At 36.3% G+C, this 26330-nt stretch overlaps 4 protein-coding genes across 4 annotated transcripts; 2 read left to right on the top strand and 2 right to left on the bottom strand.

Moving 5' to 3' along the window:
* Window positions 1–1333: 1333 nt before the first annotated feature.
* LOC132184615 (uncharacterized) lies at window positions 1334–7795 on the bottom strand. The gene is made up of 6 exons (XM_059598310.2): window positions 7693–7795; window positions 5944–6172; window positions 4550–4776; window positions 4288–4455; window positions 2805–3147; window positions 1334–1933 (listed from the first exon to the last, which is right to left on the bottom strand). The coding sequence occupies exons 2-6, from the start codon at window positions 6092–6094 to the stop codon at window positions 1704–1706; spliced, it is 1119 nt and encodes a 372-aa protein (XP_059454293.1). The 5' UTR covers window positions 6095–6172; window positions 7693–7795; the 3' UTR covers window positions 1334–1703.
* A 5414-nt stretch (window positions 7796–13209) lies between these two features.
* On the top strand, window positions 13210–17438 carry LOC132184656 (Methyltransferase MT-A70 family protein). The gene is made up of 9 exons (XM_059598374.2): window positions 13210–13529; window positions 13721–13952; window positions 14513–14652; window positions 15049–15082; window positions 15448–15523; window positions 16075–16252; window positions 16384–16473; window positions 16581–16680; window positions 16950–17438. Exons 1-9 carry the CDS (start codon window positions 13236–13238, stop codon window positions 17090–17092), a joined length of 1287 nt encoding a protein of 428 aa, XP_059454357.2. The 5' UTR covers window positions 13210–13235; the 3' UTR covers window positions 17093–17438.
* Window positions 17439–19034: 1596 nt separating this feature from the next.
* On the top strand, window positions 19035–21038 carry BZR1 (Brassinosteroid signaling positive regulator (BZR1) family protein). The gene is made up of 2 exons (XM_059597672.2): window positions 19035–19451; window positions 20079–21038. Exons 1-2 carry the CDS (start codon window positions 19212–19214, stop codon window positions 20769–20771), a joined length of 933 nt encoding a protein of 310 aa, XP_059453655.2. The 5' UTR covers window positions 19035–19211; the 3' UTR covers window positions 20772–21038.
* Window positions 21039–22017: 979 nt separating this feature from the next.
* Window positions 22018–26079, bottom strand: LOC132184298 (DNA glycosylase superfamily protein). The gene is made up of 4 exons (XM_059597877.2): window positions 25273–26079; window positions 23190–23331; window positions 22960–23101; window positions 22018–22667 (listed from the first exon to the last, which is right to left on the bottom strand). Exons 1-4 carry the CDS (start codon window positions 25655–25657, stop codon window positions 22332–22334), a joined length of 1005 nt encoding a protein of 334 aa, XP_059453860.2. The 5' UTR covers window positions 25658–26079; the 3' UTR covers window positions 22018–22331.
* Window positions 26080–26330: the final 251 nt, after the last annotated feature.

The raw sequence follows: 26330 nt of genomic DNA, 5'->3' as shown, positions 1-26330 counted from the left end.
GACCATGGTTTGTTGGTCATTATGTAATAGAAAAGCCAATTTGCTGTATCCTTGGGAAGACAGTGGTCATCTCCCTCTTTCCTTCCTTCTTTATTTTATTATTATTATTTTTTTATTTTATTTTATTAAGGTGTAACACGGATACTCTGTTCCACATGAATAGTTCTCAAAATATCAATCCAACAATTTATTATTATTTTTATGAATACAATTTTCTTTTAAATTATATTGAAATAATTTATTATACTTTTTAACATAAATCAAGAATCAGTATTCATAATAGGCTTTTTAGATCTGGTGCAATAAGCAGTTCATGTGAAAGCTTTTTGGAACATAAGTTTGAACCCAATTTATTCAAACAGACTGACTCTCATATAAGGTTATCCTATTCCACAGGATCCCATCACAAGATTGGCTAACACTGCCTGAACTAGAGGGTAATTGGGAGGGGATTCTACTTTCTAGAAGTTGGATATGGAAGAGACAAATCATATGGGTAAGGGGGACATTCATGTTTGGAGATTGACTTCCAAAGCAAAAGTTGGGCAAATAACATTGGACCGAGGATGTTTTTATTATTCTCTAGTGAGTGCTGGTAGTTGGAGATTTAATATATCTATCTAAGAGAAATACAGAATTGGTAAATAGATCCCTTTATATTTTATCTGTATCCAATATGCTTGTACGATGTAATTAAATACTACTCTCTCTCTCTGCCTCCTATTTCAAAGGCCAATAAAGTAGGTTACAAATATCAATTCTGAAGGGGATGCTCCGAAGGTGACTAAATCCAATTTTAGATGCTTCTGTCTGCCCGAGAAAAAAAAAACACACACACACACAATGCAACCCGTATGCTAAAATGACCTCACAAAATTTGGCCCAGTGGGCCTCATTTATAATCATTCTAAGCCCCCCACCATTATACATTCTCTCCTAACTGAATACTTTTACTTTCATGAGTGGATGTCATTTACTATCCCACTGATACACTCTTTTCCTTTTTAATGATTCTTAATATTAAAAAAAAAAAAAAAAAAAACCTAAGATTTCAAACGTTTTATGGACAAGGGAATCTTAATCTTCAATCATCTTGATCTCAGATTCTCATCTATCTATGGGAAAATAAAATAATGTAGTACGATCAGAAGTGGAACTACAATTTACGTGCGTGTGTGTGTGTGTGTTGGGGTGGGGAGGTTTATCAAAATACTTATCCAATGGAAAGTTATTTAGAGGTGTAACATTGACAAAAATAACATGTTGTACAATTTGAACCTAAATCTAAATTTAGAATCTAGTATTGTTATACAGCACTAAAGAGGAAAAAAAAAAAGTGAAAGGCTGAATTTGCATGTATGTAATAAATATAATTCTAAGTACAACTAAAAGAAGAAATACAGGCAGCTCAACAGACAGAAAAAACGGCTGAAAAAACACCTATTCTTCCTGCCTCTGATATCAGTCTCCCTACATTTTGTTTTCCTTAAATTAGTCTCCTACTCTTCCTGCCTCTGATATCAAATGCCACCTAGATGTACATCTTCCACTTACCAGCTAAACCAGAAAACAAACCAATTAATTTAATTACATATGAAATGACTTTTTTTTCTCTTTTCTTTTTTTCTTTTTCTTTTTTTGGGCACAGATACAATTGACCTACATATGCAAATTCCATACCACCTATTAAATGCAAGGAGAATCTAAAATGACATAAAGCACAGAAACTTCATCAAGTATTTCTTTCTGCCTCCGGCAGCCATGATTTTACCAGCTGGGGCTGCTGGGGTCACACTCTGATTATTTGATGATGGACCTTCATTCCTGAGGTTTGGATTCTGATTTCTGCTGGCAGGCTTTGGGGCATCTTTTGAGTTGATTGTTTTGGGGATTTCTTCAGGTGGCAATACGTCTGTTCTACTGCTTATAGGAGCTGCAAAGCAGACATCAAATAAATTGATTGATGAGTATGTGCAGCGAAATTCAGGAGAGAAACAACAGTAAGCAGTGAACAAGATCCTCTCAATTTCAAGTAAAATGAAAATGATCAATTTCATGACTCATATTAGATTTCACAGATCAAATGGTGTATGTGTTGCAATGTCCACTTTTAGATGCAATGTAAAATGGAGAGGGGAAGCTATTCCCATCAGGTAGAGGGTAGGTGGATTTGCTGTTTATGGCAATAAAGTAAAACTTAACCAAAGCACATATTTGAGCAAGGGTCGCAATTAGGCAAGAGTAGCATGATAATAGAACAAGAGAAATTCAGCACTTGGTAAAAGATGATTTGAACTGCAATAGACCACACTCACTCAGCATATCTAAAAGAAAGCAACTGACGGAATTTAAAATCCCAATCTCACTAAAACACATCTGGTCTTACTTGACAGCCTGCATGGTTCAATAAGATCAAGATGCCAATAACATACACTTGCACTACAATTTCCACATATATGGAACTCTATCTTCAAAGTAAGAGGGTATTTTTTTTTCTCTTCAAGATATCAAGAAAACTAGAGTCTTCCAACCAGCTTGATAAGGTAATTCTTGCATCTTTGAGTTTCATTGAAATCAAGACCATAAATCTAGAAACCATGTGGCTGCTCAGCTTAAGCTAAAAATGGAAAAGAAGTAACCAAGTCCTCTTTGACAAACACCATAGTCACATAGTTATCTATATGTACCTTAAATTTCCTCGAGTTAAAAGGATATATATGTTTTCAAGAAAGATGATAGTAATAACAATAATAATTTATAACAGTGAATGTGACGCAGGGGACTGTATAAAAATGTTGACAGACCTGAAGTGGCTGGAAGCACGACCACCTCGTTTGGTCTGTGAGATGCCGACACACTGAACTTGCAACCAGCATCCTTCTGGCTATTTTCAGGCTCTAGGTCTTGCAACAAAGCCAATGAATCAAAACATTCACCTGATGATATGCTCAAGCAACTGGAATTTTCTGAGCTTGAAGAAGACAATGCTGGATTATCAAGATAAGGTGGTATTGGGTTATCAAGATCCAATAATTCCAAGTAATCACCTCCGGAAAAGTAATCTATTTCAAGCGAATTTTCTAGGCAAGAATCTGGAACTCTCTTTGTCAAAAAAGCCAATACACCTGAGCTGTCATCCTCACTTACCTACAAAACGAAATTACACTTTTAAGATATAGAGAGAACCTCTTCCCCAAACCCAACCCAGCAAAGAACCAAACCAATCCCCACAGAAACTGAAGAAGGGGTAAAATCTTCTTAGTAAGTCCCACTAACAACCAACAGATAAAAGTAGACCAATTCTCTACATGTCAAGGAATGCATAATGTTCTCAATGTGTTAAGATCCAGAATTCTCATTGTCATGAAGACCTTCTTGTAGAGAAATATCCTCATTAAGTTGATAATTAGCAATAAAGAATATTTCATATGGTAATTGTTATGGAGAGAAACACCATGTAAGTCAAACAAGAGTAAGTTAATATATTTTACTTATAAAAAAAAAAAAAAAAAAAGTAAGTTAATATACATATTAGGACACCACTTCTAACCCGAAAGCCTAAGCTTAGGTATATATATATTAACTACGCATTTTTTTTATACTTTACTAATGTGGGACACAAACCTCATAAGTGTACTCACAATAAATCTTCCACTCGCGTGAGTCTCTTACACAAGTGTCACGCGTACTCCAAGAGCGGAGCTAAATTCTTTTGTTGGAGTCAAACTAAACGCATCGAACCAAGACACTTGTATTAACAACGGAAGTTAATCATGGCCCTGATACCAATTGTTAGGGAAAGAAACACCATAAGAGTCAAACAAGAGTAAGCTAATATACATATTAGAATACCACTTCTAGCTCAAAAGCCTAAGCTGATGGACCTGGGTCCACTTAATATACATATTAACTACTCACTTTCTTTATACTTTACCAATGCAGGACACGAACCTCACATGTGCCCTCACAATTTACTAATAGAGTTATATCTTACCAATAATTTCGTTGCTTCATTGGTTAAAGGCATTTGGTGGTTCTTGTTCCGAGTAATCTCAGAAGTGCATTCATGGCCATATGAAGGCAAATAGGCAAACAGGAAAACTATTGAACCCCCTATAGAAGTCAATAACTCAGAAAATTAAATTAAATTAAATCTTGTGCAAAAGCAGCTTCTCGTGAATTAGTGTCAAACAAAGACATGAATATTGATATTTTTCTATCAGGAAATAAAGCTGCAAAATCCAACCCAAGCCGCGTACGAATACCACCAAGCTGAGGCTGACAAACCTGAGGCCTACTTATGGAACTTTGTCCAATATCAGCATCTGGAACATTTGACTGACTAGGGCGAATGTTGTTTGCCCTTGCAGTGTCAGTGCTAGCCAGTTTCTGCAGCATTTGATGGGTTTTGCTTCCTTCATGGTCAAGGAAGACTCTACATAGTGAGCTTGCTTCCTGCACATCATCCAACCAAACCGGCAGTTGAATGGAAGGATGGGATGATAACAAAAAGAAAACAACAATAGTTCTAACAAATTCCATACAATACCTTAGTGTTGCTGCCTTCACACAGTCCTCTCTGCGATATCCTATATTCTTGCATCACCCAATCAGTTTTACACTGATGAGGGGCTTGGCCTTTATAGAATTCAAAAGTACTTCTCCAACCAGAGATCCCAGAATGAGAGAATATCTTACAGGGCTCGCCTTTGGTCTTCCAGAGCCCATCTTTGTTATCCTTATTCACGTTAGAGTGAATGAGAAACCAAATGCAGCCTGCATATACCAAATTACCAACTAACTTCATAAGATTCTTTCATTATTGAGTCTAGCTGATCTGGCATGTTATTGTTTGTACAGAAGAGAAGATCGGCATTCCCAAAAGAAAGCCAGCAGCATGCTACATGCACTACGTTGAAGAGAAGTAACTTGCTCAAACTAGATTGTAGTCTGTCACCTAAAATGTTTGCTTGACATGGGGTCATACTACATCTACATTGAAGATCATTATTGCAACGAAAAATGCTATGGGTACCAAATTTTTTATCAAAAGATGGGTACCAAAAATGATGTAGAGCTTATTCATTAATACCCTTAATATTTTTTTTTAATTAATTGTTTTCATCATCTCCAATGAATAAGTTCCACATCATTTTGGTGCCCATCTCTTGATAAAAGATTTGGTACCCCTGACATTTCTCTATCGCAACCAAGCCAAGGCATGATTACACTTAAATAGTTCAAAACATTAAAGAGAAGCCAGAAATATATTAATAAGAGCAACTGTTACTCAAAGATTGACACTAAATTGAGCATACGCACAAGAGAAGAAAACTAACATCTTTTCCTATTATAAAAGTACTATTCTATTCTCTAAATATAACTGGAAATTCTACTTGTTTAATAAGACATGCTTACTAATTGATAAAGCTTTAACATCACACTTAGTAGCAGACTGTTGCATAAAATTAATTCAAAAAAGAAAAAGGAAACTCATCTTATGTCTTACATCTAGTATGAATAAATAGCTGTAGCCTGTAACATTAAATTCAAAAACCCTTTATGGTGTTTCACTTATGCACTTTAGAAATCTTTTACCAATTCAAAAACATATACATGCAACACCAGCATTTATGAATGCCAACGGAATTAAGCTACAGAACCTAGGAACGTATAACACGACTATAATCTTTGCAGTTAAGATAGAACTTTAGAAGTAAATATGTAAATGGTTAATATCGAAAAACATATTATGTCTATGTATACAGCCCATTAAAATTTAATTAATGATTAAAACGAGAGTTCAAATAAGTCTTAAACAATGGGTGAGATTTTGGGAGAAGAGAGAAGGGGGGGGGGGGTGGGTGGGGGTGGGTGGGGTTTAAGATGCCGATAGCTTACAAATGATCACGATATGATAATCTGAAAAAACATGACACTTACCAGGTAGATTTTCTGGCATGTGACTGAAAGGATTGATATCATCTAACACATTGTCTGGGAGAGGGGCTCCATGGATCACCTTGTTCAGAGACGAAATGCCCTCCTCATCCGTGGGATTTGATTCGGACTTGGAAGCTGCTGGGGAATACATGGTAAGACAATTCAAAGGGAAACAAGACCGTGATCGAAATCTCTCTGTGGGTAGACTGTCAAAGAAAGGTTCGTCAAGCTGTCAAAGAGGACAACAAATTAGATGAGGTAGTCAGATACCAAGTTGCCAATTATAGAGTCAAAAAAGAAAAAAGGACAGAATTATGTAGAACTAAGAAATGATTTGTTAGTTTCAGCATGCAAGTAGGAATCAAATTCATTGAAGAAAACCATGTGGAATCCTTGGACATCTGTTTGCCACCAATATTGAATGAAACAGAAAAAGAGTAACAAAAAACAAAAACAAAGCCTTGCATTCAGGCAAATTCCATAGAGGTCATAAACACATGGTCTAAAACAAAAATCAATCACTAATACGAATAGTGCATAAACCCAACATGATTTTCATCAAATAATAATCAGTAGCCAGATTACATATCCCTGCAAATCTAACATGATTGCTCAACATCGTGCTTAACCCAAAGGATTTAAGACAAAAAATTCTAAGCCACGAAAATTCATATCTTTAAAAAAAAATCACTACCTTGCAACGAAATAATTTATAGCAATTTCATTAAATTGAAATACTGGTTGGACGAAAATTAATTCTAACCACAAGAACAGGGCGTCATAAGAAAATTAATTTTTCTACCAGACACAGACCAAAACCTCTGTCAGGCATAAAGTAGAACAAAAAACACGAGAAACAGTTTAATATGGTCTTTTTCCATTCATGAAACATAAAGTAGAATTTCAAAAACTAAAAGTTCCTTTGCACTGTTCTTTTATTTTTCTTCCACTTTCACGTCAAACAAACGGATTGCTCCGTTTAAGCAAACGAACAACTAATAACGGAATCGCGACTCTAATCAATAAATTACCGAAAATTAGGAGGTAAGATAAGATTAGTCGTAATTAATCGAGTTTTCCTTTTCATCCACTCATCAAACTAACGGTGAAAAAATGATAAAAAAGAAAGCAGATAACGAAGAACGAAATCGTGGTTCTCATCAAGAAATTACGCAAAAAAGAATTAATCATAATTAAAAGTTCCATCGCACTTTCCTTCTCTTTTTCCTGCACTTTCTCGTTAAACAAACGGCGAAAAAGAAAAAAGACAAAAAGAGCAACGCATAACAAACAACGGTACTTTCAACTTAATTACCAAACAAACGGCCAAAAAAACAAAAACAAAACAAAAAAAGAGCAACGGATAACGAAAAACGGAATAGCGGTTCTAATCAACAAATTAGGGAAAAAATAATCATAACTACAAGTTCCGTCCTACTTTCCTTTTTCTTTTTCCCCCACTTTCTCGTCAAACAAACGGCGAAAAAAAAAAAAATGCAACGGATAACGAATAACGAATAACGGAATCGCATTTCTCTACGGAAAATTAGGAATGAATCATAATCGAAAGTTCCACCGTTTCTTCCACTTTCTCAGCAAACAAACAGAGAGAGAGAGAGAGAGAGCAGGCAACCGATAACGAAAAACGAATGGTGAATTGCGATCGTGCGATCGTAATCAATAACTACGGCTAATTAGAAAGTAAGATAAGATCAATCGGAATTAATGAGGTGAACAGTGAATCCAAACCTGTGAGACGACGACTGGGGGACGACTGGGTTGGACTGAGTGAGTCTGCCTCGTTGCTTCGTCGCCACTCTAAGCAGAGGTGGACTCTGGGCTTTTTTATAGGAGGATCTGACTGAACCATGGTTACTTATTACCGCGCCCGCAGTTTCCCAAATAGATTACGCGGGCTTTCATTCGTTGGCTGAGCTCATGCAATCACCGGTTGGTCCGGTTCCTCTGGTGGGACTCCACAGCGGCCGCCCTTACACGGAAGTAGGAAGGAATCTTCCTTCTTGCTTCTTTAGACTCGCGATATTTTCACACGTTCTCGGCTACGGATATGTTGAGCTGTGGGTAACACTTACGTGGCACGGTGGCATAGTTGGTCTTTGTCAACATGCACGCCGCGTGCAAAAAAAAAATTTTAAAAAAAAAAAAAAAAAAAAAAAAATTTTTTTTGCACTGTCGTGCGTGGGCGTGCCACGCACGACGCGTGCTGCTAATCATGACTCCAATCAATATCCTTTTATTTTCAGACATCAATTTATTCCTCTGTTTAGAGCAATAAACGGTAGTGTTTTGTTTCTTAGAGCTTAGTGAGATTGATTTATTATTATTATTATTATTTAGCTTTTTTTTTTTAATAAGGATTTATGGAATAAATTCAATAAAAAAAAAGTAATTTTAAAAAAATAAGACGGCCTAAAAGTCATGGGTTTTATACTTTTATACAAATAAACGCTTACAACAAGATAGAAATAAATAAATAAAACTAAAAAGATTTACATCACAAAGACCCTAAAACTCAACTAAAAAGTAATTACCAAATAATCATTAATAATCTTAAAAAAATTAACTTTAAACTTAACCCAAAATATAATTTATGAAATAATACATCCAAATCTTAGACAGACAATTTATTCAATGAGTGTGTTTTAGAATTTTTTGGTTATTTTTGTTTGCTTGAGTGATAATAAGAATTAATTGATGTGATATAATCGTGAAATGAGTTTTAAATTTTTTTTTTAGAGCAAAATAAAACAAAAGTTGTTTGGTAACATTAAAAGAAAAAAACTTTTGACTTTTTTAAGAAAAATGAAAAAGAAAAGAAAGGTAGAAAGAATTGCCAAATACAAAATATATCTAATCGTGGTACACCTTTTGTACCTTGATATTGAATAAAGTTAAACCTATACTAATACATGGAACATTCCATTGATACATCACATGATATTTTGAAATCATGACACACTATATCACTCGTGTCATATGGCAAATTGACAAAATTGAATAATTCGTACATTAGGTACATGTAACCTAAGTGTAGCAATAATGAGCATGAAAGCATGATGCATGCATGGTTCAATGTTTTAGCCAAGGGAAATGCTATAAATTATATTGTTATCTTATAATTATTGTAGATTGTTAATGTAAACAAAATTTGGTCAAAATGGTCACGTTAGTATTTTTTTTTTTTCCTCCAAAGTCCAACCCTCCATTATTTTTTTTATTTTTTTTAGGGAAATCTTTTATATTCATTCATTAAGGAAAGATCAAGAGTATATAGTTAGGACAAATCATAGCTAAAGTTATGAGATTACAACGTCATAGATACAAACTTCAGCATGTATCTATGATAGTAGATACATACTTACAACTTTGGCTATGACTTTAACATCTGTTAACCCATATCCAAACTTCAGTTATAGAACATATAGATTAAATCTAATATATAGGTAGTTTATATTCTAAACTTTTATTTTTTCGGCTATAAGAGCAAAATTCTCATACCAAAACTAATCCTTCTCGACCTAAAGGCTAGGACAAAAACTTCCACTCCAAATATCGCTCATGAAAACAATTTAAGGAGAAGTTAAACTCTTATTAAAAAAATAAAAAAACAATAAAAACATAATATATGTCACATTAGTATTGAAAGATAATTATAAGACAAAAACATAATACATATCATTACTCTTTAGGAAAACATATATTCATAAATAAGTAATACTACTATATTTTGATCTCATAATATTAAAGTAATACTTTCAATTAATTTTTTTTAAATGATTAATTAAGATTATCTAATCAAGTATCAACTTTATAAAACAATTTCTCGCATTTCTCATTACTTATCGTTCCTGCGGCCGTCTCTTGTGCGTCCAATTTTGTCCGTCAGCAACCAACATGGCGAGAATTTCAGGCAAAAAATGACTTGATACGTAACACAATAGGATCCCTGTCAGCACGGTGTTCTAGAAACAAAAACATCACTCGCAATCGCACCAAGCTCGTTCGCTTATTACTTGCTGTTTACGCATATTGGATTATTAATCCAGCCCCCATCGTGGCTTTATACGGATTGCCCTGTGCTACTATCAACTCAAGTTGCAAATAACAGTAAAACATTAAAGCTTACAATGAATTATAATAATTTTAAGAATTACATTAGTTTAAAATAAGCTCTAAAACGTCAGAGAAGATAAACAGAAGGTCTTAATTGCCCCTATCATTTGACTATGATAAGATGCAGGAGAGAGCTTCATGCCCCGAAACAATCTTATTATGTCCATAAGACACAAAAAAATTGATAAAATAGTGGTGAAGAAAAGTACAAAATTTTCGGCAAAATCAAACGATCATATACAGTTCGGGACCATGTTTGTTTGTTTTATATTTGATTTAATCTCCCTACAATTACAAAGTTGCAAACAGCTATTAACTAACAACTGTCATCCACCTGGGGAAATGGATCGGGTTGGTAGCAAAAGTAAATACGTAATATTCCAATTTCCAACCACAAATGTCATTTTCTGCGGGTCATTGAATTTTTAATGGAGATACATAATACATTGGATGGTTCGTTTTATGATTCATTTATGTCTATTTATTTGCTTTTTTATAGGCGCTGTATTTTTTATTTAGATTTTATTGTTCGGGCACCAATTCCTCTTATTTTTATGTTTTCTTATAACCCTTTTTTCTATTTTTTATTATTGAATAGAAAAAGAAATCTAAGTTTTTTTTTTTTGCGGAGTTAGACTATGCCAACGGTAAAACATAGACTGAGAATGATAAGTTCCAATGTGAAAAGTATTAGGGTTAAATAAACTTTTAAAATGTGAAAATTTTGTTTTACGTGATCGTAATTAATATATTATTATGTTATTAATTTTTTTATCAATGCAATATTATATATGCCATTATATAAAACAAAGTAAAATAACGTGCACCATTAAAATCCACCCATGGTTTTGACGTTGAAAGAAAACATGACTTCATAAGTAGTTGGAGATAATAGACTTTTACTTCACATCCCTGTGTCCAAATTTGTTAAGTACGAAAAATAAAGGAGCCAAAGAATCTTGGCGACAAATTCAGTCAAGATATCGACCATTTTTATTTTTATTTGATATGATACGCAACAAAATATGACCAACAATTTAGAGTTGGACATCGTTTTCAATTCACACGCACCAAGCAGTCCACGCTCGTTTGGATATTACGGAGAGATAATTAAGACTGTTTGGTATTGCTTAGGGGTGTCAACTCAGTCGAATTTTTTGGTTTTTGGCCAAAATTGGGGATTAGAATTGGGATACCCGATTTACTAGGGTCCCGGTTACCGGCTAGTCCGGTTTATACTCGATTCAATAACCAATTTTTATATATATTAATTTAATTACCTAAAGTATATATATATATATATATATATATATATATATATATATATATTAACCCAGTAAAAACCGGGTCCCAAAAATCAGGTACTGAAACCAGGTACCCGGTTTTTGGTTTTTTCAAACTGGAACCGGAATCGGTTTCCCAGTTCTAGTTCCTTGATAATTTGTAACACCCCTATTGCGATTCTATAAATAAAAAGTGTAATTTTAAATTAAATTGTAAAAAATGAATTATTTAGTATTGTGTTTTTTAAAAAAATTGCATCACATGGGTAAAGGATGTGTGTTTTTTTTTTTTTTTTTTTTTTTTTAACACACAATTTTGAATGACTAAACTGTGATTTTAAACATCAAACTTCAATTTTGCCAAATGCTTTAATTGTACTTTTTAAAATTGCTATTTGTTAATGGCTCCTTTTGAAATCACAATCCAAACACACTAAATCTGAGAATGAGCAAAGTTTTGCTTGACTATCAAGGAAAATGAAAGCAATTATTGAGGCATGAAGGCGAAGCACCGCGTATGAACTTTATTCCATCCATGACAAGTCAAAAGGATAGTGGAAGAATGAACCCACCACAAAACTCTTTTACTTCCTAAATTGAATTCTTAATAATGTTCAAACTAAACAGTTACAAGTGTCACTTTCACAGCGTTTCTAACCATCCTCCATCTTATTTAATATTTAATTTGGAAAGAGACCAAGTCTAATCTCTCATGCACTATTATTAAATCATTATATATATCATGTCCTTAAGGACAAGGATCCTCTCCAGTCCACTTTGAACTGGAGAGGATTCAGTTGATGGCTAGGATATTTCTTTAGAGATCCTATGGCCATCAACTTGCCACATGGCACATTAAAAAAATAATATTATTTTATTATTTTATTTTTTAAAATAAATAAAAAAATAAAAAATAAAAAATAAAAAACAAATATAAAAAAAAAAGGAAGGGTGGCTGGCCACCCCATGGTGGCCACAGGGGGTGGTCGGCCACCACATTTTGGGGTATGGGGGTGGCCGACGCCACCCCCAAAGGCCCTTGGGGGTGGATCGGCCACCCCCAAGGGCCATCGCTTGGCCTTTGAGGGTGCGTTGGCCACCCCCAAGGGCCATGGGGTGGCCGAACCGGCCCATGGGGGTGGCGACGCCACCCCCATGCCCCAAAATATGGTGGCCGGCCACCCCCTGTGGCCAACATGGGGTAGCCAGCCACCCTTCCTTTTCTTTTTCTTTTTTATATATATTTTTAATTTTTTATTATTTTGTTTTTTATTTATTTTTAAAAATAAAATAATAAAATAGTTTTTTTTTTTTTAATATGCCATGTGGCAAGTTGATGGCCTTAGGATCTCTCCTTAGAGATCCTAGCCATCAACTGGATCCTCTCAAATTCAAAGTGGACTAGTTTAAATTATTCTTCCCTCTCTTATGCGGACATATAAAAATAAAAAAATAAAAATCATCATATATTTAAAATGTTTAAGATAGTAAACAAATAAAATTTAATTAATATTTTAACACTTATTTATGCATGGATTCAATTTTTTTTTTTTAAAAAAAAAAGCGAGGCCTAATGGATAAAATATTTATTTGAAATTAAGTAGATTAAAAAGTTAAGATTTGAATTAAAAATATCTAATTTGATATGATATTAAATTATCATTATTAAAATTTGATTAAAGATGAAGATATATGTATTTTATTTTTACAAGGACCATAATAAGAATTGTCTGCATAGACCATGCCAAATAAAGAATTAGGTAATTAGGAAAAAAAAAAGAAAAAAAAAAAAAAAGGAATTAAGTGAGACTGCTCCATTCTCCCGCCACTACAACTTTGTTTTTGGTTAGAGTTATGTCGCCGCTATAAGTCTCCATGGCGACCGGCGACTCAAAGGAGCTCCCGAAGATGAGCGATAAGCTATCGACGTTTCTGGAATCTGGTATCTACCGGTTCGAAAATCCGAACGCAGTTTTCATCGATCCGGTTCGCGTCCTGAACCGCTCTTACACCAGGTTTAGGGTTTCCCCGTCTGCGTACTATCCTCGTTTCTTCGAATCCAAACAAGAATCCAGGGTTTCATCTTCTACTTCTAGAAAGCGAAAGCGGAAGGAGAAGAAGCCTCAGGCTCTCAACGACAGAGAAAAAGTCGCCGAACGAAGACACCAGGTAACTATCGAATATTGTCGTTTGGTTCCGGGAAAATGTGGTGGAAACCTTAATTTGTGTTACTCTGAGTTTGTGAAATACGAACAGAAACACTAGATTAAGTAGCTGATGAATTGGAAGCGGGGCTTAGGGTTTTTAGATGGTTGTGGTGGCGATTGCGGGTTGTGAATTTGGTTGTGCGTGCGTTGCAGGAAGCGAAGCCTTTGTTGCTGAAGGCACATGAATGTTTGCTGAGAGCCACTGATCTTTTGGAGGTTATGAGCAATCTGCGGAGAGATTTTGATTCTTCGAGAGAATGCGGGGACCTGTCATTGCCGGATGTTCCACAACAATCTTTTATTGAACTGGGACGGGTCTGGCAGACCCCTCTGTATGAAATTACTCTTAATTTCCATCAACATGAGAAGCTGAATGCTGATGGAGGTCAGTTGGTTTATGCTTCTTTCCATTTTCTCAGAAAATATGTAGGAAAATTATGGGATTGAAACATATTGAATTTTTTTTGAATTATTTCTGTGAATTGACCAAAACCCAGAAGAAAAGTGAAATATTAGCTTGAGATATTTATTTCTTTGTGTTTGTCTTGATTTTCTCTGCAACCTAATGATAAGCTGGGATGAGTGGTTAAGATATGAATTTCTTACAATTGATTATAAGATATCAGCAGCATTTTTGGTTATTTTAATTTCCAGGTAGGTTTTAACTATTATAATTGACTCAATTGTCTTTGTTTTGCTCAGTTAGTGGCTTCTTACCAGGTTGTTTTGTTGTAGAGTCAAGGCATATACTTTTTAAATTTTTAGGAAGAATGTGAACTAGAATATTAGTGCGTAATGCTAATGTATTTATGGCACTGGCACTCTCTGGACCTTGATCCTATTGGGTGCAGCCGACAGATTAGGTTTTGAATTCTGTGCTCTCAGTTTCATATGTGAAATTATTTCCCAGTTCCTGCCAACTTATGCTCTATTGTTGATTTTCAGGTTCGCTAATCATGCAAAACAGTGAAGAAAGTGTGCTCCCTGTATTTAATAACTTGGTTCTCAATGAGACTGGCAATGATGTGGAGGCTGAATTTTTGAACAGTCCATATGTAATGCCACGAGAGAGTTGCTTCTACATGGTATGCTCAAGTTGGATTTTTTTTTTTTTTTTTGTCATGAAGGAAAATCCCTAAAAAATTTATGTTCGTTTGGTATTCAATGTCTAAGTCTACATTTTCTGCTTTTATTTCCTGAGAAAAGATGTACTTGCATTTTTTTTTTTTTTTTTTTTTTCTGTGTTGGGCCTTTTTTCACCTTGTTTTTGTGAGAATCGTTTTTTATTCTCAACAATTAAGATGCAAACAGTTTCTCATTTCACTTTCAATGAAAATAGCATTGTTTCAATAACCAATCATGCCCTTAGTTTCTAACTTACTATGCTTTTTTGAAGTCTTCTGTGAAATATCCTATTTGTGTTATTATTCATTTCAGTGTCTTACATGTCTTTATATGTCTTGTTTTCTGTCATGTGGAAGTCTGATATCGGGCAGATTCACAACCTGATTCCTGGTAATGGTTATATAAAGAAGTCAGTTATTTTGTTGAGTCTATTTTGAATGTGCAAGCCGCTTAGATTTGCAGCTAAAATTCTAAGATCATTCCTGCTGAATTGCGTCCATTTATCTTTACTTCTAATTTTATTCTTCTTTGTGCCAAATTGACAAATTGCAAAAGTTTGATAGTCGCTTGAATTGCAAGACATGTGATATGGATTTATTGTCTAGTGAAAACCATCCTCAACTTGTTATCATGTGCCCATGTGGACCTCTTGGCTACTGCTTCCCACCCTTTTAGTTATTGGCAGCTTATCACCAATTCACCATACCTTATACTCTAAGTTGGTTTTCATTAGATTTTATCAATCTTCTATGCAGCCGAGCCTGGTCATGGATTCAATCTTATTGTGGTAGATCCACCATGGGAAAATGGGAGTGCCCGTCAGAAGTCAAGGTATATGACATCCTTCAGCTGGAATACATGCTGTCTAGCTTTACAAAATCTGCAATCTTCTGAAAATTCATCTATGAATCTCCTGTAAATGCAGTCTTGTATCTGGGGCATGCATAGCATAAAAAACTGTGTAAATAAGGTGTTTCTCTTCATATACTATAGAGATAATTAACTTTGTCAATTGCATTACTTTGAAGGAAAATTACCTACAGAGAATGTAAGATATTAGATCAACATGTCGGGTGGTGAAAAACCTCTCTGATATTACTTTAGATTTTTGTAGATCAATTTATGGAATCAAAAATGAAGGGGTAGATGACTGATGGAAATTTTTTGGCTTTCTAATCTTTACATTTTGAGGCTTAGATGGCTTGTGATTTTAATTATAGACATTGATGGCAGTTATAGATTTGTGTTAATATGGTTTATGAGCTTCAAAGCATGGAACTACCTATTTTCTGTGACTGTGTTTTCTAAGATTCAAGTTTAACAGAGTTTTGAGGAGCATTCGTGATTATTATATCTGTTTTATGGTTTCATTGCCATTATAGGTACCCAACTTTACCCAACCGTTATTTCTTATCTCTTCCTATCAAGCAACTTTCTCACACAGATGGAGCACTTGTGGCATTGTGGGTGACCAATAGGGAGAAATTGCGTGGTTTCGTTGAGAAAGAGCTGTTTCCTACATGGGGAGTCAGATATGTGGCCACTTTTTATTGGTTGAAGGTGATCTCTCCCTCTCTCTCCCTTTCTGTCCCTCTCTCTCTCTCTCTCTCCCCTTTTTTCCCCTTGGGAGATAACTTGTATGAATATGTGACTTATTGTGCCAAGATTATGGTTTTACTCGAGTCTTGCAGGTGAAAGCTGATGGCTCGATGATTAATGATCTAGACCTCTTTCATCATAGGCCATATGAATGCCTTATGTTGGGCTATTGTCACAGGGAGGTGAGCCTATACAGTTCAAGCAATCCCAGGTTTAATTGTTCATGCCATCTGGGTGTCGGTTGTTTATTCTTATATATGTTTGCCACTTGCGCTGTTGATCCTTGCAGCCTGTGGATTCTGAATGCCTGCCAAAATTCAAACCTGTACAAGATGGTCAGATTATTGTTAGCATCCCTGGAGATTACTCAAGGAAGCCCCCAGTTGGAGGTACTGTTGTCTTTACATCATAAGAAAATATATAATAGCCAAAACATATTCATTGTGAAATGTTTATTAAATCTCTAGTGAAATTGTTTTGTTCTTGTTTGATCATTATCAGTGTCTGGCTTTATCCGTGGTTATATATTTCTATTTATTATAGAGAACATGAGCACATTGTTCTTAAATTCTGAAATAATTTTCGCCATTTATGTATTTGAGTATTAACATAATTTATGTAGTCATTGAATAACATCTACCAATCGTATTTTGTGTAGGGTTGCTTCTGGAGTATGTTCCAGGGTTCAAGCCCACTCGATGTCTAGAACTATTTGCTAGAGAAATGAGTTCTGGATGGACTTCTTGGGGTAATGAACCCCTTCGCTTTCAAGAGTTGAGATATTTTATCAAGGATAGATGAATGGTACGTCGTATTGGGGGGGCAGGGGGGGGGGGCCTCAAACTAGCATAGTTCCTTTAGAACGATTAACAAATTAGGAACTAGTTGATTATCTTATTTAATTTGTCATTATTTGGTTTATTTCTGATGCTGAGAACAGGGCTTGAATGTCCGTGTCCCCTGGAGAAACTCATATTTGTACGATATCAAAGCATCCATCATGTCATAAGAGATGTCTCCACCTTTATTTCGTTATTAGGCAGTAGGCACCATGTTATCTTTTCCAAAAAGAGTTCGGTGATAAGAAAACTCGAAAACATGAAAGAGCTTTCAACGAACTATACAATAAACCAACCACCCTTTTACATGATAAAAGTCCTTTTAAAGTTTTATCCTAAAGAGATGATTCGGGAATGAGATAGTTAAGGTAATTATCATTTTCAAAGCGAAAATTGTGAAGCTCTTGTAGCAACTTTTACTTTTTAACCATTGGAATATTCTGCTTTACTCGTTTGCTCATTTTTTAAGGCGAGCCTTTTGTTTTCAAAAAAGAAAAAATTCTTTAAATTTGGAATCAACAACAAAAGGTTTTAACAATATCCTTGATTGGGTTAGAAGACCAGCGATGATTGCATTGTTATATGAGAAATGTTGCACAACCCATCTTTTAAAATTATTATTGGATCATCTAATTATAAATTTTAAAAGTTGCGGAAGAGAGAGTGAGAGTATGTATAGTATTTCTCTTGTTATATTAGAAGGCAGAGACGAGCCTACATTTTAATTTCCTTGGCACTTGAGGGACTTGAAACTTAATTCAGTGACATGACCTTTGCCTAGCATCTTAAAAGGTGTACTCACTTTAAACCTACAAAATTTGTTTATATGTTGCAACCTGTATAATTTCTTGAACACAATAAAATTTAGTTTAAGAAAACAAGATTTTTAGTTATGAATGTTTTAAATTTCTTATAAGCTGATGTGACAGTTTACACTAAACAATTAAATTTGATTGTGATTGACGTGATAGTGTCATGTGGACTTTGATATCCATTTGTAAGTTCATGCGATATTTATTACGTTAACCACTAAATAATTAAATTTGATTATTGTTGATGTGACAGTGTAACTTTGATTGTAACATTAATTTGTAAGTCCATGCGATATTTATCATATCAATTACTAAACAATTTTTTTAAAAAAAATCTTTATTTTTTTTATTATGGCAAGGAACCCCTCCTCCCTAAGGCAGGGTTACTTCCTTTATCTACCTCTTAAAAGATAAATATTGGACTTTGTAATGCACCCACACAAATCAATTAAATTTGGCTTTTGTCAAAAGTGTGGCCGATGAATTTTTTACACTAAATAATTAAATTTAATTATGACTAACGTGACAATTTTACGTAGACTAAATCGTCCGTTTATATAAAAATTATAGTAAACACCATTGTAAAAGCTCTCCTTCCTAGTACCTACGCAAGTGAAAAAAAAAAATGTTGAACGGTGGATTTGGGTTGGGCCTGTTACCTTACAATGGCAGGCCATGAGCCTTACTAGTAAATAAAAGTTCCTAACAAAACTTTCGGACCTTTTGGTACTTTTCGGCCACAATCTTTGACCCGAAAAAAAAAGAAAAAAAAAAAGAAAAAAAGGAAGACAGGAAAGCAGCAGCGTGGGCCCATCTTCTTCATGAATCAGTCGTTTTATGACTGATCCTACGTACCAGAGGCCCCCCTCAGATCACTGATTGATCGTCTGGAACTTGTGGGTCCTACCAAGCCGTCTGGGCCCACTCGAGTAATAATTAGGTCATCAGGATTCAGAAGGCAGTGACACAAACCCTCCATGTGGCTGGCAAAAACAGTAGCCTGCACTCACGAACCCAGTCCTACACTCTATCTGACCAATTATGGGACAAGAACCTAAGAACTTAGCTGTACCCGCACGCACCTTAACATTCCCAGAAATCAGCTTTATCATTCGCTCTAGACACGGAGAGATTCTTCTATACGTCCAGCGTAGAAAGGCAAGCGTATTCCTCGTGAGCAACTGGGTTTAAATCTCCTGCGACGCACCACAGACACAGAGACTTAGAAAGACACAGAGTGGGGGACAGAGCCAGAGGGATTGCCGGAGAATGACGTCAGACGGGGCGACGTCAGCGACGGTGGCGAGGAGGAAGCCGTCGTGGAGGGAGAGAGAGAACAACCGGAGGCGAGAGCGGAGGAGGAGGGCCATTGCGGCGAAGATATACGCGGGGCTGAGAGCTCAGGGGAACTACAACTTGCCCAAACACTGCGACAACAACGAGGTCTTGAAGGCTCTCTGCACCGAAGCTGGCTGGACCGTCGAAGAGGACGGCACCACCTATCGCAAGGTTTTGCTTTACTTTTACTTTTACTTTCTCTTCTTTTCTTGTTGTTGGCCCAGAATTCCATATGTCTCGGTGTGTGGTCTTGTGGAGCATGTTTTGTTCTGTCTTAGATCTATAGGCAATGCTATGCGTTTGGCTTATGTGGGTTTATGGGTAGATCATGATTTGGGAAGAAATGGGTTGTTTTCTGGGACTTGGTCTGAGATTGTGATTTTTCAACAAGCTAGAGGGTGAATCTGCAATGTTCATTTTAGCTGTTAATTTTCAGAACTTATTTTTGGGTAAGTCCAGTTTTTCACTTTTTCTGCTTAATTGTTCTTTTATTTATTGGGGGGAGGTGATTTGATGTGCTGGCCAAGTGACAGAATTTCTGCTACATCAGTTTATAGTTTCTAGAGTGCAATCAAAGAAGCAATTAATAGCTATTTTTTTGGGGGGAGGGGGTGTCTTGGTTGCCAGATCTCCCAAAAAGAAAAAAGAAAAACCAGAATTGATGAAAGAATTATATTAATTTTTCAACCAGATTGTGGTGCTCAATTTGTAAACATTGCTTCAGCATTGCGTTTGTAAGTTGTAACCATAATATATCTAACATAAGCTAGTAATGTATCAGCTTTGGTATTTGTACAGGGATGCAAGCCGCCCCCAAATGATATGGCAGGCACTTCCACCAGAATCACCCCATTCTCTTCTCAGAATCCCAGTCCTCTATCTTCCTCCTTTCCAAGCCCAATTCCATCTTACCAAGCCAGTCCCTCATCCTCTTCCTTCCCCAGCCCGTCACGCAACGATGCCAACAATTCATCTTTCCTTATTCCCTTTCTCCGCAATGCCATTCCTTCCTCTCTCCCTCCTCTTCGGATCTCTAATAGCGCCCCTGTAACCCCTCCTCTATCATCACCAACTTCAAGAACTGCTAAGCCAATCCCCATTTGGGAGACCATTGCCAAACAATCCATGGCTTCCTTTAACTACCCATTTGGTGCTATTTCCGCCCCGGCAAGCCCAACTCATCGTCAGCTTCATACTCCGGCTACTATACCCGAATGCGATGAGTCTGACTCATCCACCATTGATTCTTGCCAATGGATTAACTTCCAAGCATTTACCTTCTCTACGTCCTCAATGACGACCTCTCCAACCTTTAACCTTGCGAAACCCTTTGCTCAGCAAATTATACCCACTGTAGCTAATGAGAGGGGGAGAGGTACAGAGTTCAACTTTGGAGGTGGGCAGGTTAAGCCATGGGTTGGAGAGAGGATTCATGAGGTAGGATTGGGTGATCTGGAGCTCACACTTGGAAATGGGAAGGCTAAGATTTAGTGTACTAGTGGAATGCTTATAGACTGGTTTATGGAAAGGCAGAAGAAAAGAGATCACTCTGCTGGTTCATGGTTCACTCAGCAACTGCATTTTGCAGTGGTGACTCAATTCTTTTCGCTGTGAATTTCACCATCTTTGAACGAAACTTGTCATGAGGGATTATCATTCCAAAGTTTGTGTCATTCCTTCATATAGTGATTAAGAACTTAATGTGTTTGTTTGGGATGCTTTAACAAGTGTTACCTATACATATGGTGCGCTATTTCTGATTGGATTTACCAATTACTGACACCTCTATAGACTCCTCCTGAGATGAAACTGACAAAATTATTCCATTTATTGTATTTATTCTAGATGGTTTAGTCTTTGAAGGAAAGCAAACTCTTCTTTTCCTTCATTTTCAAGTTTTAATGATTTTTTTTTTCCCTTAATACAGCACACGCGCACACACAAACAAGCAACTTCAATACTGCTCATATTTTGGATGCCTTCCAACTCTCTAATAGAAATCCGTATTAAAATATTAATGAAATATTCAAATTCATTATTTTTTTATTAGTTTAAAATTTTGATATAATTGATAATATAATTAAGGTTTTTAAAATAATTAGCCTTGAAATGGCTGGACCGACAAATCCCTGCTCATTGGGAGTTCCAAATTATGAAGGGTTGTCGCGTAGGAAGGCCATTTTCTGTTGTCTCTGACGAAGGGTCTCGTCTTGTCCGTATCTCTAAACTTGAGTCGTCTTTGTTGTTACTTGGGGCATGTGACCACCTCATGGCATGCCCTTTTCTTTAGGGGAGAATGAATTGGTTTCAAATCATTGTATGGTTTATTTTGCATGTTACGATTCCCAAACAATAACACAATCCTTACATATTGATGCCTATAAGCAATCTACCATGGAACGTAATCGGTCGCAATCCATGAATGAATTGTGAATTGCAATTTGTCCGATTTCTATTTGAGATAGGATCTCGATAAAATTCACCTATTCTTAACTAGTGTTTGAACAGCTCAAAATTACGGCATTCTCTTAATTGCTTATTCGGATTGTCCGGAAGAAATTCTAATCCATCTACTGATAGACTTCATATCAAACACTCAAAACCACAAAAATGCTCGAATCAAATGGGATTTATTTACTAGAACTTGATTACACAAGGGCAAACAACGAGAACCACACAAGTTTAAAGGCACCTCTCCCAACAAGAATTTTTCCAAACGGTATTCTAAGCCCAAAAAGATGAGAAAAACACGCGTGAAATTTTACATTGGAACATTTAGTGTCAAATAGCAAGAACATACTTTTAAGGTTAGGTTAAACGACACACAAGCAGATGAAGGATGCGTGCTACAAGGCCCATGTAGTCTATGTAGATGTAGGAAAATGTAAAACAATACTTGCTACAGACCTTTGCTCTTCACCTCTCTTACAACAAATATCCTACTTATTTTGATTTGTGTGATTAGTAAGGAACAAATTATGGCTTAGGCAGACCCATATCCCCAATAACTAGCAATTCGGGCAGCAAAATTGCTGGAGATTTCTATCCAATTCATTCCTGAGATAAGCATGTATTCTCGAGAGCTTCATTTATTTCCTTAGTCGCCTCAATCTTGAGATTCAAATCCTTCTTCATATTTGAATTGCACTCCTGGTGTCTGAAACATGTCAAGAGATGATCGTTGACGATTCCAGTGACCTGCATGAATGAATAAACAACAGTTGGCCCAACACAACGGAAGCCTCTCTGCATCAAATCCTTGCTTATGAGTTCCGCTTTAGGTGTCTTAGCCGGTACTTGACGTGCATAACGAAATCCATTTCTTATTGGCTTGTGGTTCACAAAGCTCCAGCAATAGTTACTTAGGGAACCAAACTCCTGCTGAACCTGCAAGAGTAAATGTTAAATCTCGACTTTTGTTTTCGTATTATAGAAAATCGTGAATTTATTTATTTAATTAATATTTTAACAGTAAATCATATAGAAATGTATGATCCAATTAGTTACTTTAGCTAAAAGAAATGGCTAGATGGTACTGTGCTCAACAAATTTATTATTAGAGTAGAGAGTAGAATGTAAGTAATTCGAATAAGTTCAAAAAAGTAATTATTTAGTTAAAATTTAGCTAAATTTGTTGAGCCAGATATGAATGCTCTACCTTGACCTGATTATTCATTACCTTAAGCACTTGTTTAGCATTCTCTACAACCGCACGAAGCTTTGGTTCAGAGAGCAACGGGATGCCATTTACTTTCAGGGACATCAATTTCTTCTCAGTAAACTGTGCAATGGATGATGGCTCAAAACTGTCAAAAAGTTTCCTGCCAAATGGATCAAAAGCAAACATCAAGTTTCATGTATATGGCCAAGATTTTCTCTATTGAAGCTTAGGTGATAGAAACAGAAAACCTGAATATGTCTCTCTTATTAAGAATTGCTGGCCAGCTTAGTTCTGCTAATGCTTGTGAAAAGACAAGTAGCTCAAACAACTTCCTATCCTCATAAACTGGAACCCCCCATTCCTCATCATGGAAAATAGTATAACTTGGGTCTGTCACACAAAAAGAAAAAAAAACCCAACTAGGTGAATCACATTGAATTAGATTTACAAATAAGACAAGTAGCTATTGGAGATGACGGGCGTCGACAGCAAGAGGATAGCCAACGACCAGCCTAAAGGAGTCGACCCTGTGGTGGAGCTGATCGTGGGCAGCATAGGAGGGGCCGGCGGCTTAAGCCTAGGCAAGGTCCAAGCTGTTGGAGAACATGCCGTGGGTGGTGCTGGCTCCTCTTCCACCACCCGTGATAGGCTATTCCTTCGGTCGATCAATATGCTAAGCTGCTATTCCAACCTACTACGAGTCTACGAGATTAAGAAGTAAACCCTATCACTACCATTTTGATTAGGAAGTCTTGTTCAGGCCTTGCTTGGTTTCTAGATGCCAAAACCAACTCATTTCTAACTTTGCAGCTGTTATTTAGGCTTTGAAGAAGTATCTATAATATTAAGCATATCTCTAGCATAGTTTTATTATCTCCAATTTTCATGTGTAAATCACATATAAACACCTAATTAGCTAAATCCTACTCATATACCAAACCTCTCGTCGAGTAAACTCCGGATATCCGACGCCTACCCTTAACTTGGATATCGATTTAGTTACAAGGTGTTGTTGTGAGAGATCGAACTAGGGCATCCCAGCTTAAAGATGGTACCCCTGACCATTTTGGTAACCAAATTTGGCTCGACTTTGTCAACTGTTCAATTTATGTCATAAAGGATTACTATTGCTATGCTATGTGAGAGGAACAGGAACAGTGGAACACTATATCCATCTTGCTAAAAAAGGAAAGTGCAAAGAATTAAAGCATATTCATAGCAACCGACAGAAATAAAGGCCGGTTTGAAACAGAGGGAACTCATTATTGGTGAAAAGCAACAATTCATGGTGCCTATTAAATAGCTTATCAAGAAATGTGAAAAGTAGGGACTTTAAGGGCCTTTTTGTTTTGTTTTGTTTTTTGTTCCAATAGTAGCAACCAATAAAAACAGCAGCAAAACATATTCCTCAATGAATTTTTCAAAACAGTTTTCTGAATTTATTTTTGTCTTAATAAACTGACCGCTTTTTGCCTTATTTTCTCTTCAAGGAAAATAAAACCGCGCACATTATTAGATTCCACCACTATAGCCTTGGACCATCCCAAAATTTTAAAAATTATTATAAAAATTAAAAATTTTCTTTCAAATTTCAATTACTTTTATAAAATAGACCCCTCAATATTAATTTTTACTCCCAAATAATTTATTTATTTATTATTATTATTATTTTTTTATATCTTTTGTTTTGTCACCCGCTTCCCTAAAATTTTAGTTCCGCCCTTACGGCTGACTATCTATATTTTATGAAAATTAGTCATGTGCTAGTCAATGCTAACCTAACAAGCGGCGTACAAGTGCTACATGAAATGTTATATCAGTGAACAGGGAAAGTAACAAGCATGTGACAGTCCATATTTTAATGACTGATCTACAACATCTTGTGAGCTATAAAGTTGAATCTCACAAAAAGAAATAAACAAAAAACCATGCCCAATTATATTGTTCTCACATTGATAAATGAAAAATGCTAAATGTTCTTCTAATGTTTTCTTGGTGTCCTCTCAACTCAACTGTGACGCAGCTTTTAAGAAAACATACTTTTACTCTCTCTAACAACCAAAATGACAAAAATATCCTTGATAATTTATAGAGATATTTTTTTATGTACACAGTTAGTTAGATAGACTAATTTGGATAGTATCCATAATGTAATGTACTAATTTTTCAAAGGAAGATTCCATGATATTTGAGGTGACATTGAAATAATTAATTTAGAGAGTATATCCAAGAAATTACTTGTTGTCCAAAAACAAATAGAACAAAAAATGTGAACCCTCAACAAAACAGAAAACAGAAAACTCTATAACAAGCATGGCAGAAGTTACTCACCAGAGTGAGCTGTTATCCAATCGCATCGTTTCGGCGGGCCCAAAATCTTCGGGGAAGAAAACGCCACGGCCTCCGCGCCGTCCGGGGCAACCTTCACGGGCCCAAACCCGTTGCGCCTCACCATCCGAGAATTCACCGTTTTCTTCGCTGAGGAACCGCTCGAAGAAGAATCCGAAGAGCACGAGCTGTCGACCGAGACATTGTTCCGCACGGCTGGTTCTGGAATTTCGGAGGCACGATTTCGCAGCCGCTGTGGCCTTTTCGTGTTCTCGGCCTTCCGTTTCAGTTCTTCGGAAACCCTAAGTCTGTTCCCCGCCAGACCGAGAATAGCTCGGGGCTCCGAAACCGGTTTAGCGGATAATTGAAGCTTAGTGGCCACAGACATTGCTGTACAAAGTGTAGCACTTGAAAAAAAGGCGCTGTTCTAGCCTTCCGTGTTTGACTGGAGCTCTAAAACGACGACGGGTTAAGCCAAAGTTCTGTTTACAATGGATTCATTACTTAATATGGGCGAAAGCTTTTTGGATTACTGTGGTGAGAGAGGAAATTAGGGGGAGAATCGAGGGTAAAATGGTCAAAAAAATTTGTGAGAATAGAAAGGAAATTGGGTTGAGGAGCAGAGAGGAGAAACAGAGGCGGGCGTGGAGCGGAGACAGTGCACTGAGCAGAGAAGGACGGTTTTTTGGAGGTTTTAAAAACGGCAAGTTGAAATGGGGTAAGGTACCGGTGACAGCCGGTGACAGTGCTTGCGTGTGGGTGACCGTTTACGGCTTTGGCTTTTCGAAGAGATGGGAAATTTGGGCCAAACGCCGAATTTGCCCCTGATTGGTGGATCGGAATTGCAATGGTGCCATGCGATATCTTTGTGTCTTTGACCATGGATGGCCATTTATGTTGGTAAATAGATCATTAAGAAATAATTGCTACTGTGTTCAGCATTGCTTTTAGTACAAATCAACCGAATTAATGATTGAAATGATTATATTTATGGGGATCACACCAATTTAATATTGTTTAAGGGTCCCTCTCTCTTTGACCCTCCTAATCTAATCTAGGAG

Source organism: Corylus avellana, chromosome 7 (genome assembly GCF_965113065.1).
Source record: "Corylus avellana chromosome 7, dhCorAvel1.hap1.2, whole genome shotgun sequence".
Taxonomy (NCBI): domain Eukaryota; kingdom Viridiplantae; phylum Streptophyta; class Magnoliopsida; order Fagales; family Betulaceae; genus Corylus; species Corylus avellana.
The sequence above is the reverse complement of the archived record's forward strand: the minus strand, read 5'-3'. Positions and strand labels throughout refer to the sequence as shown.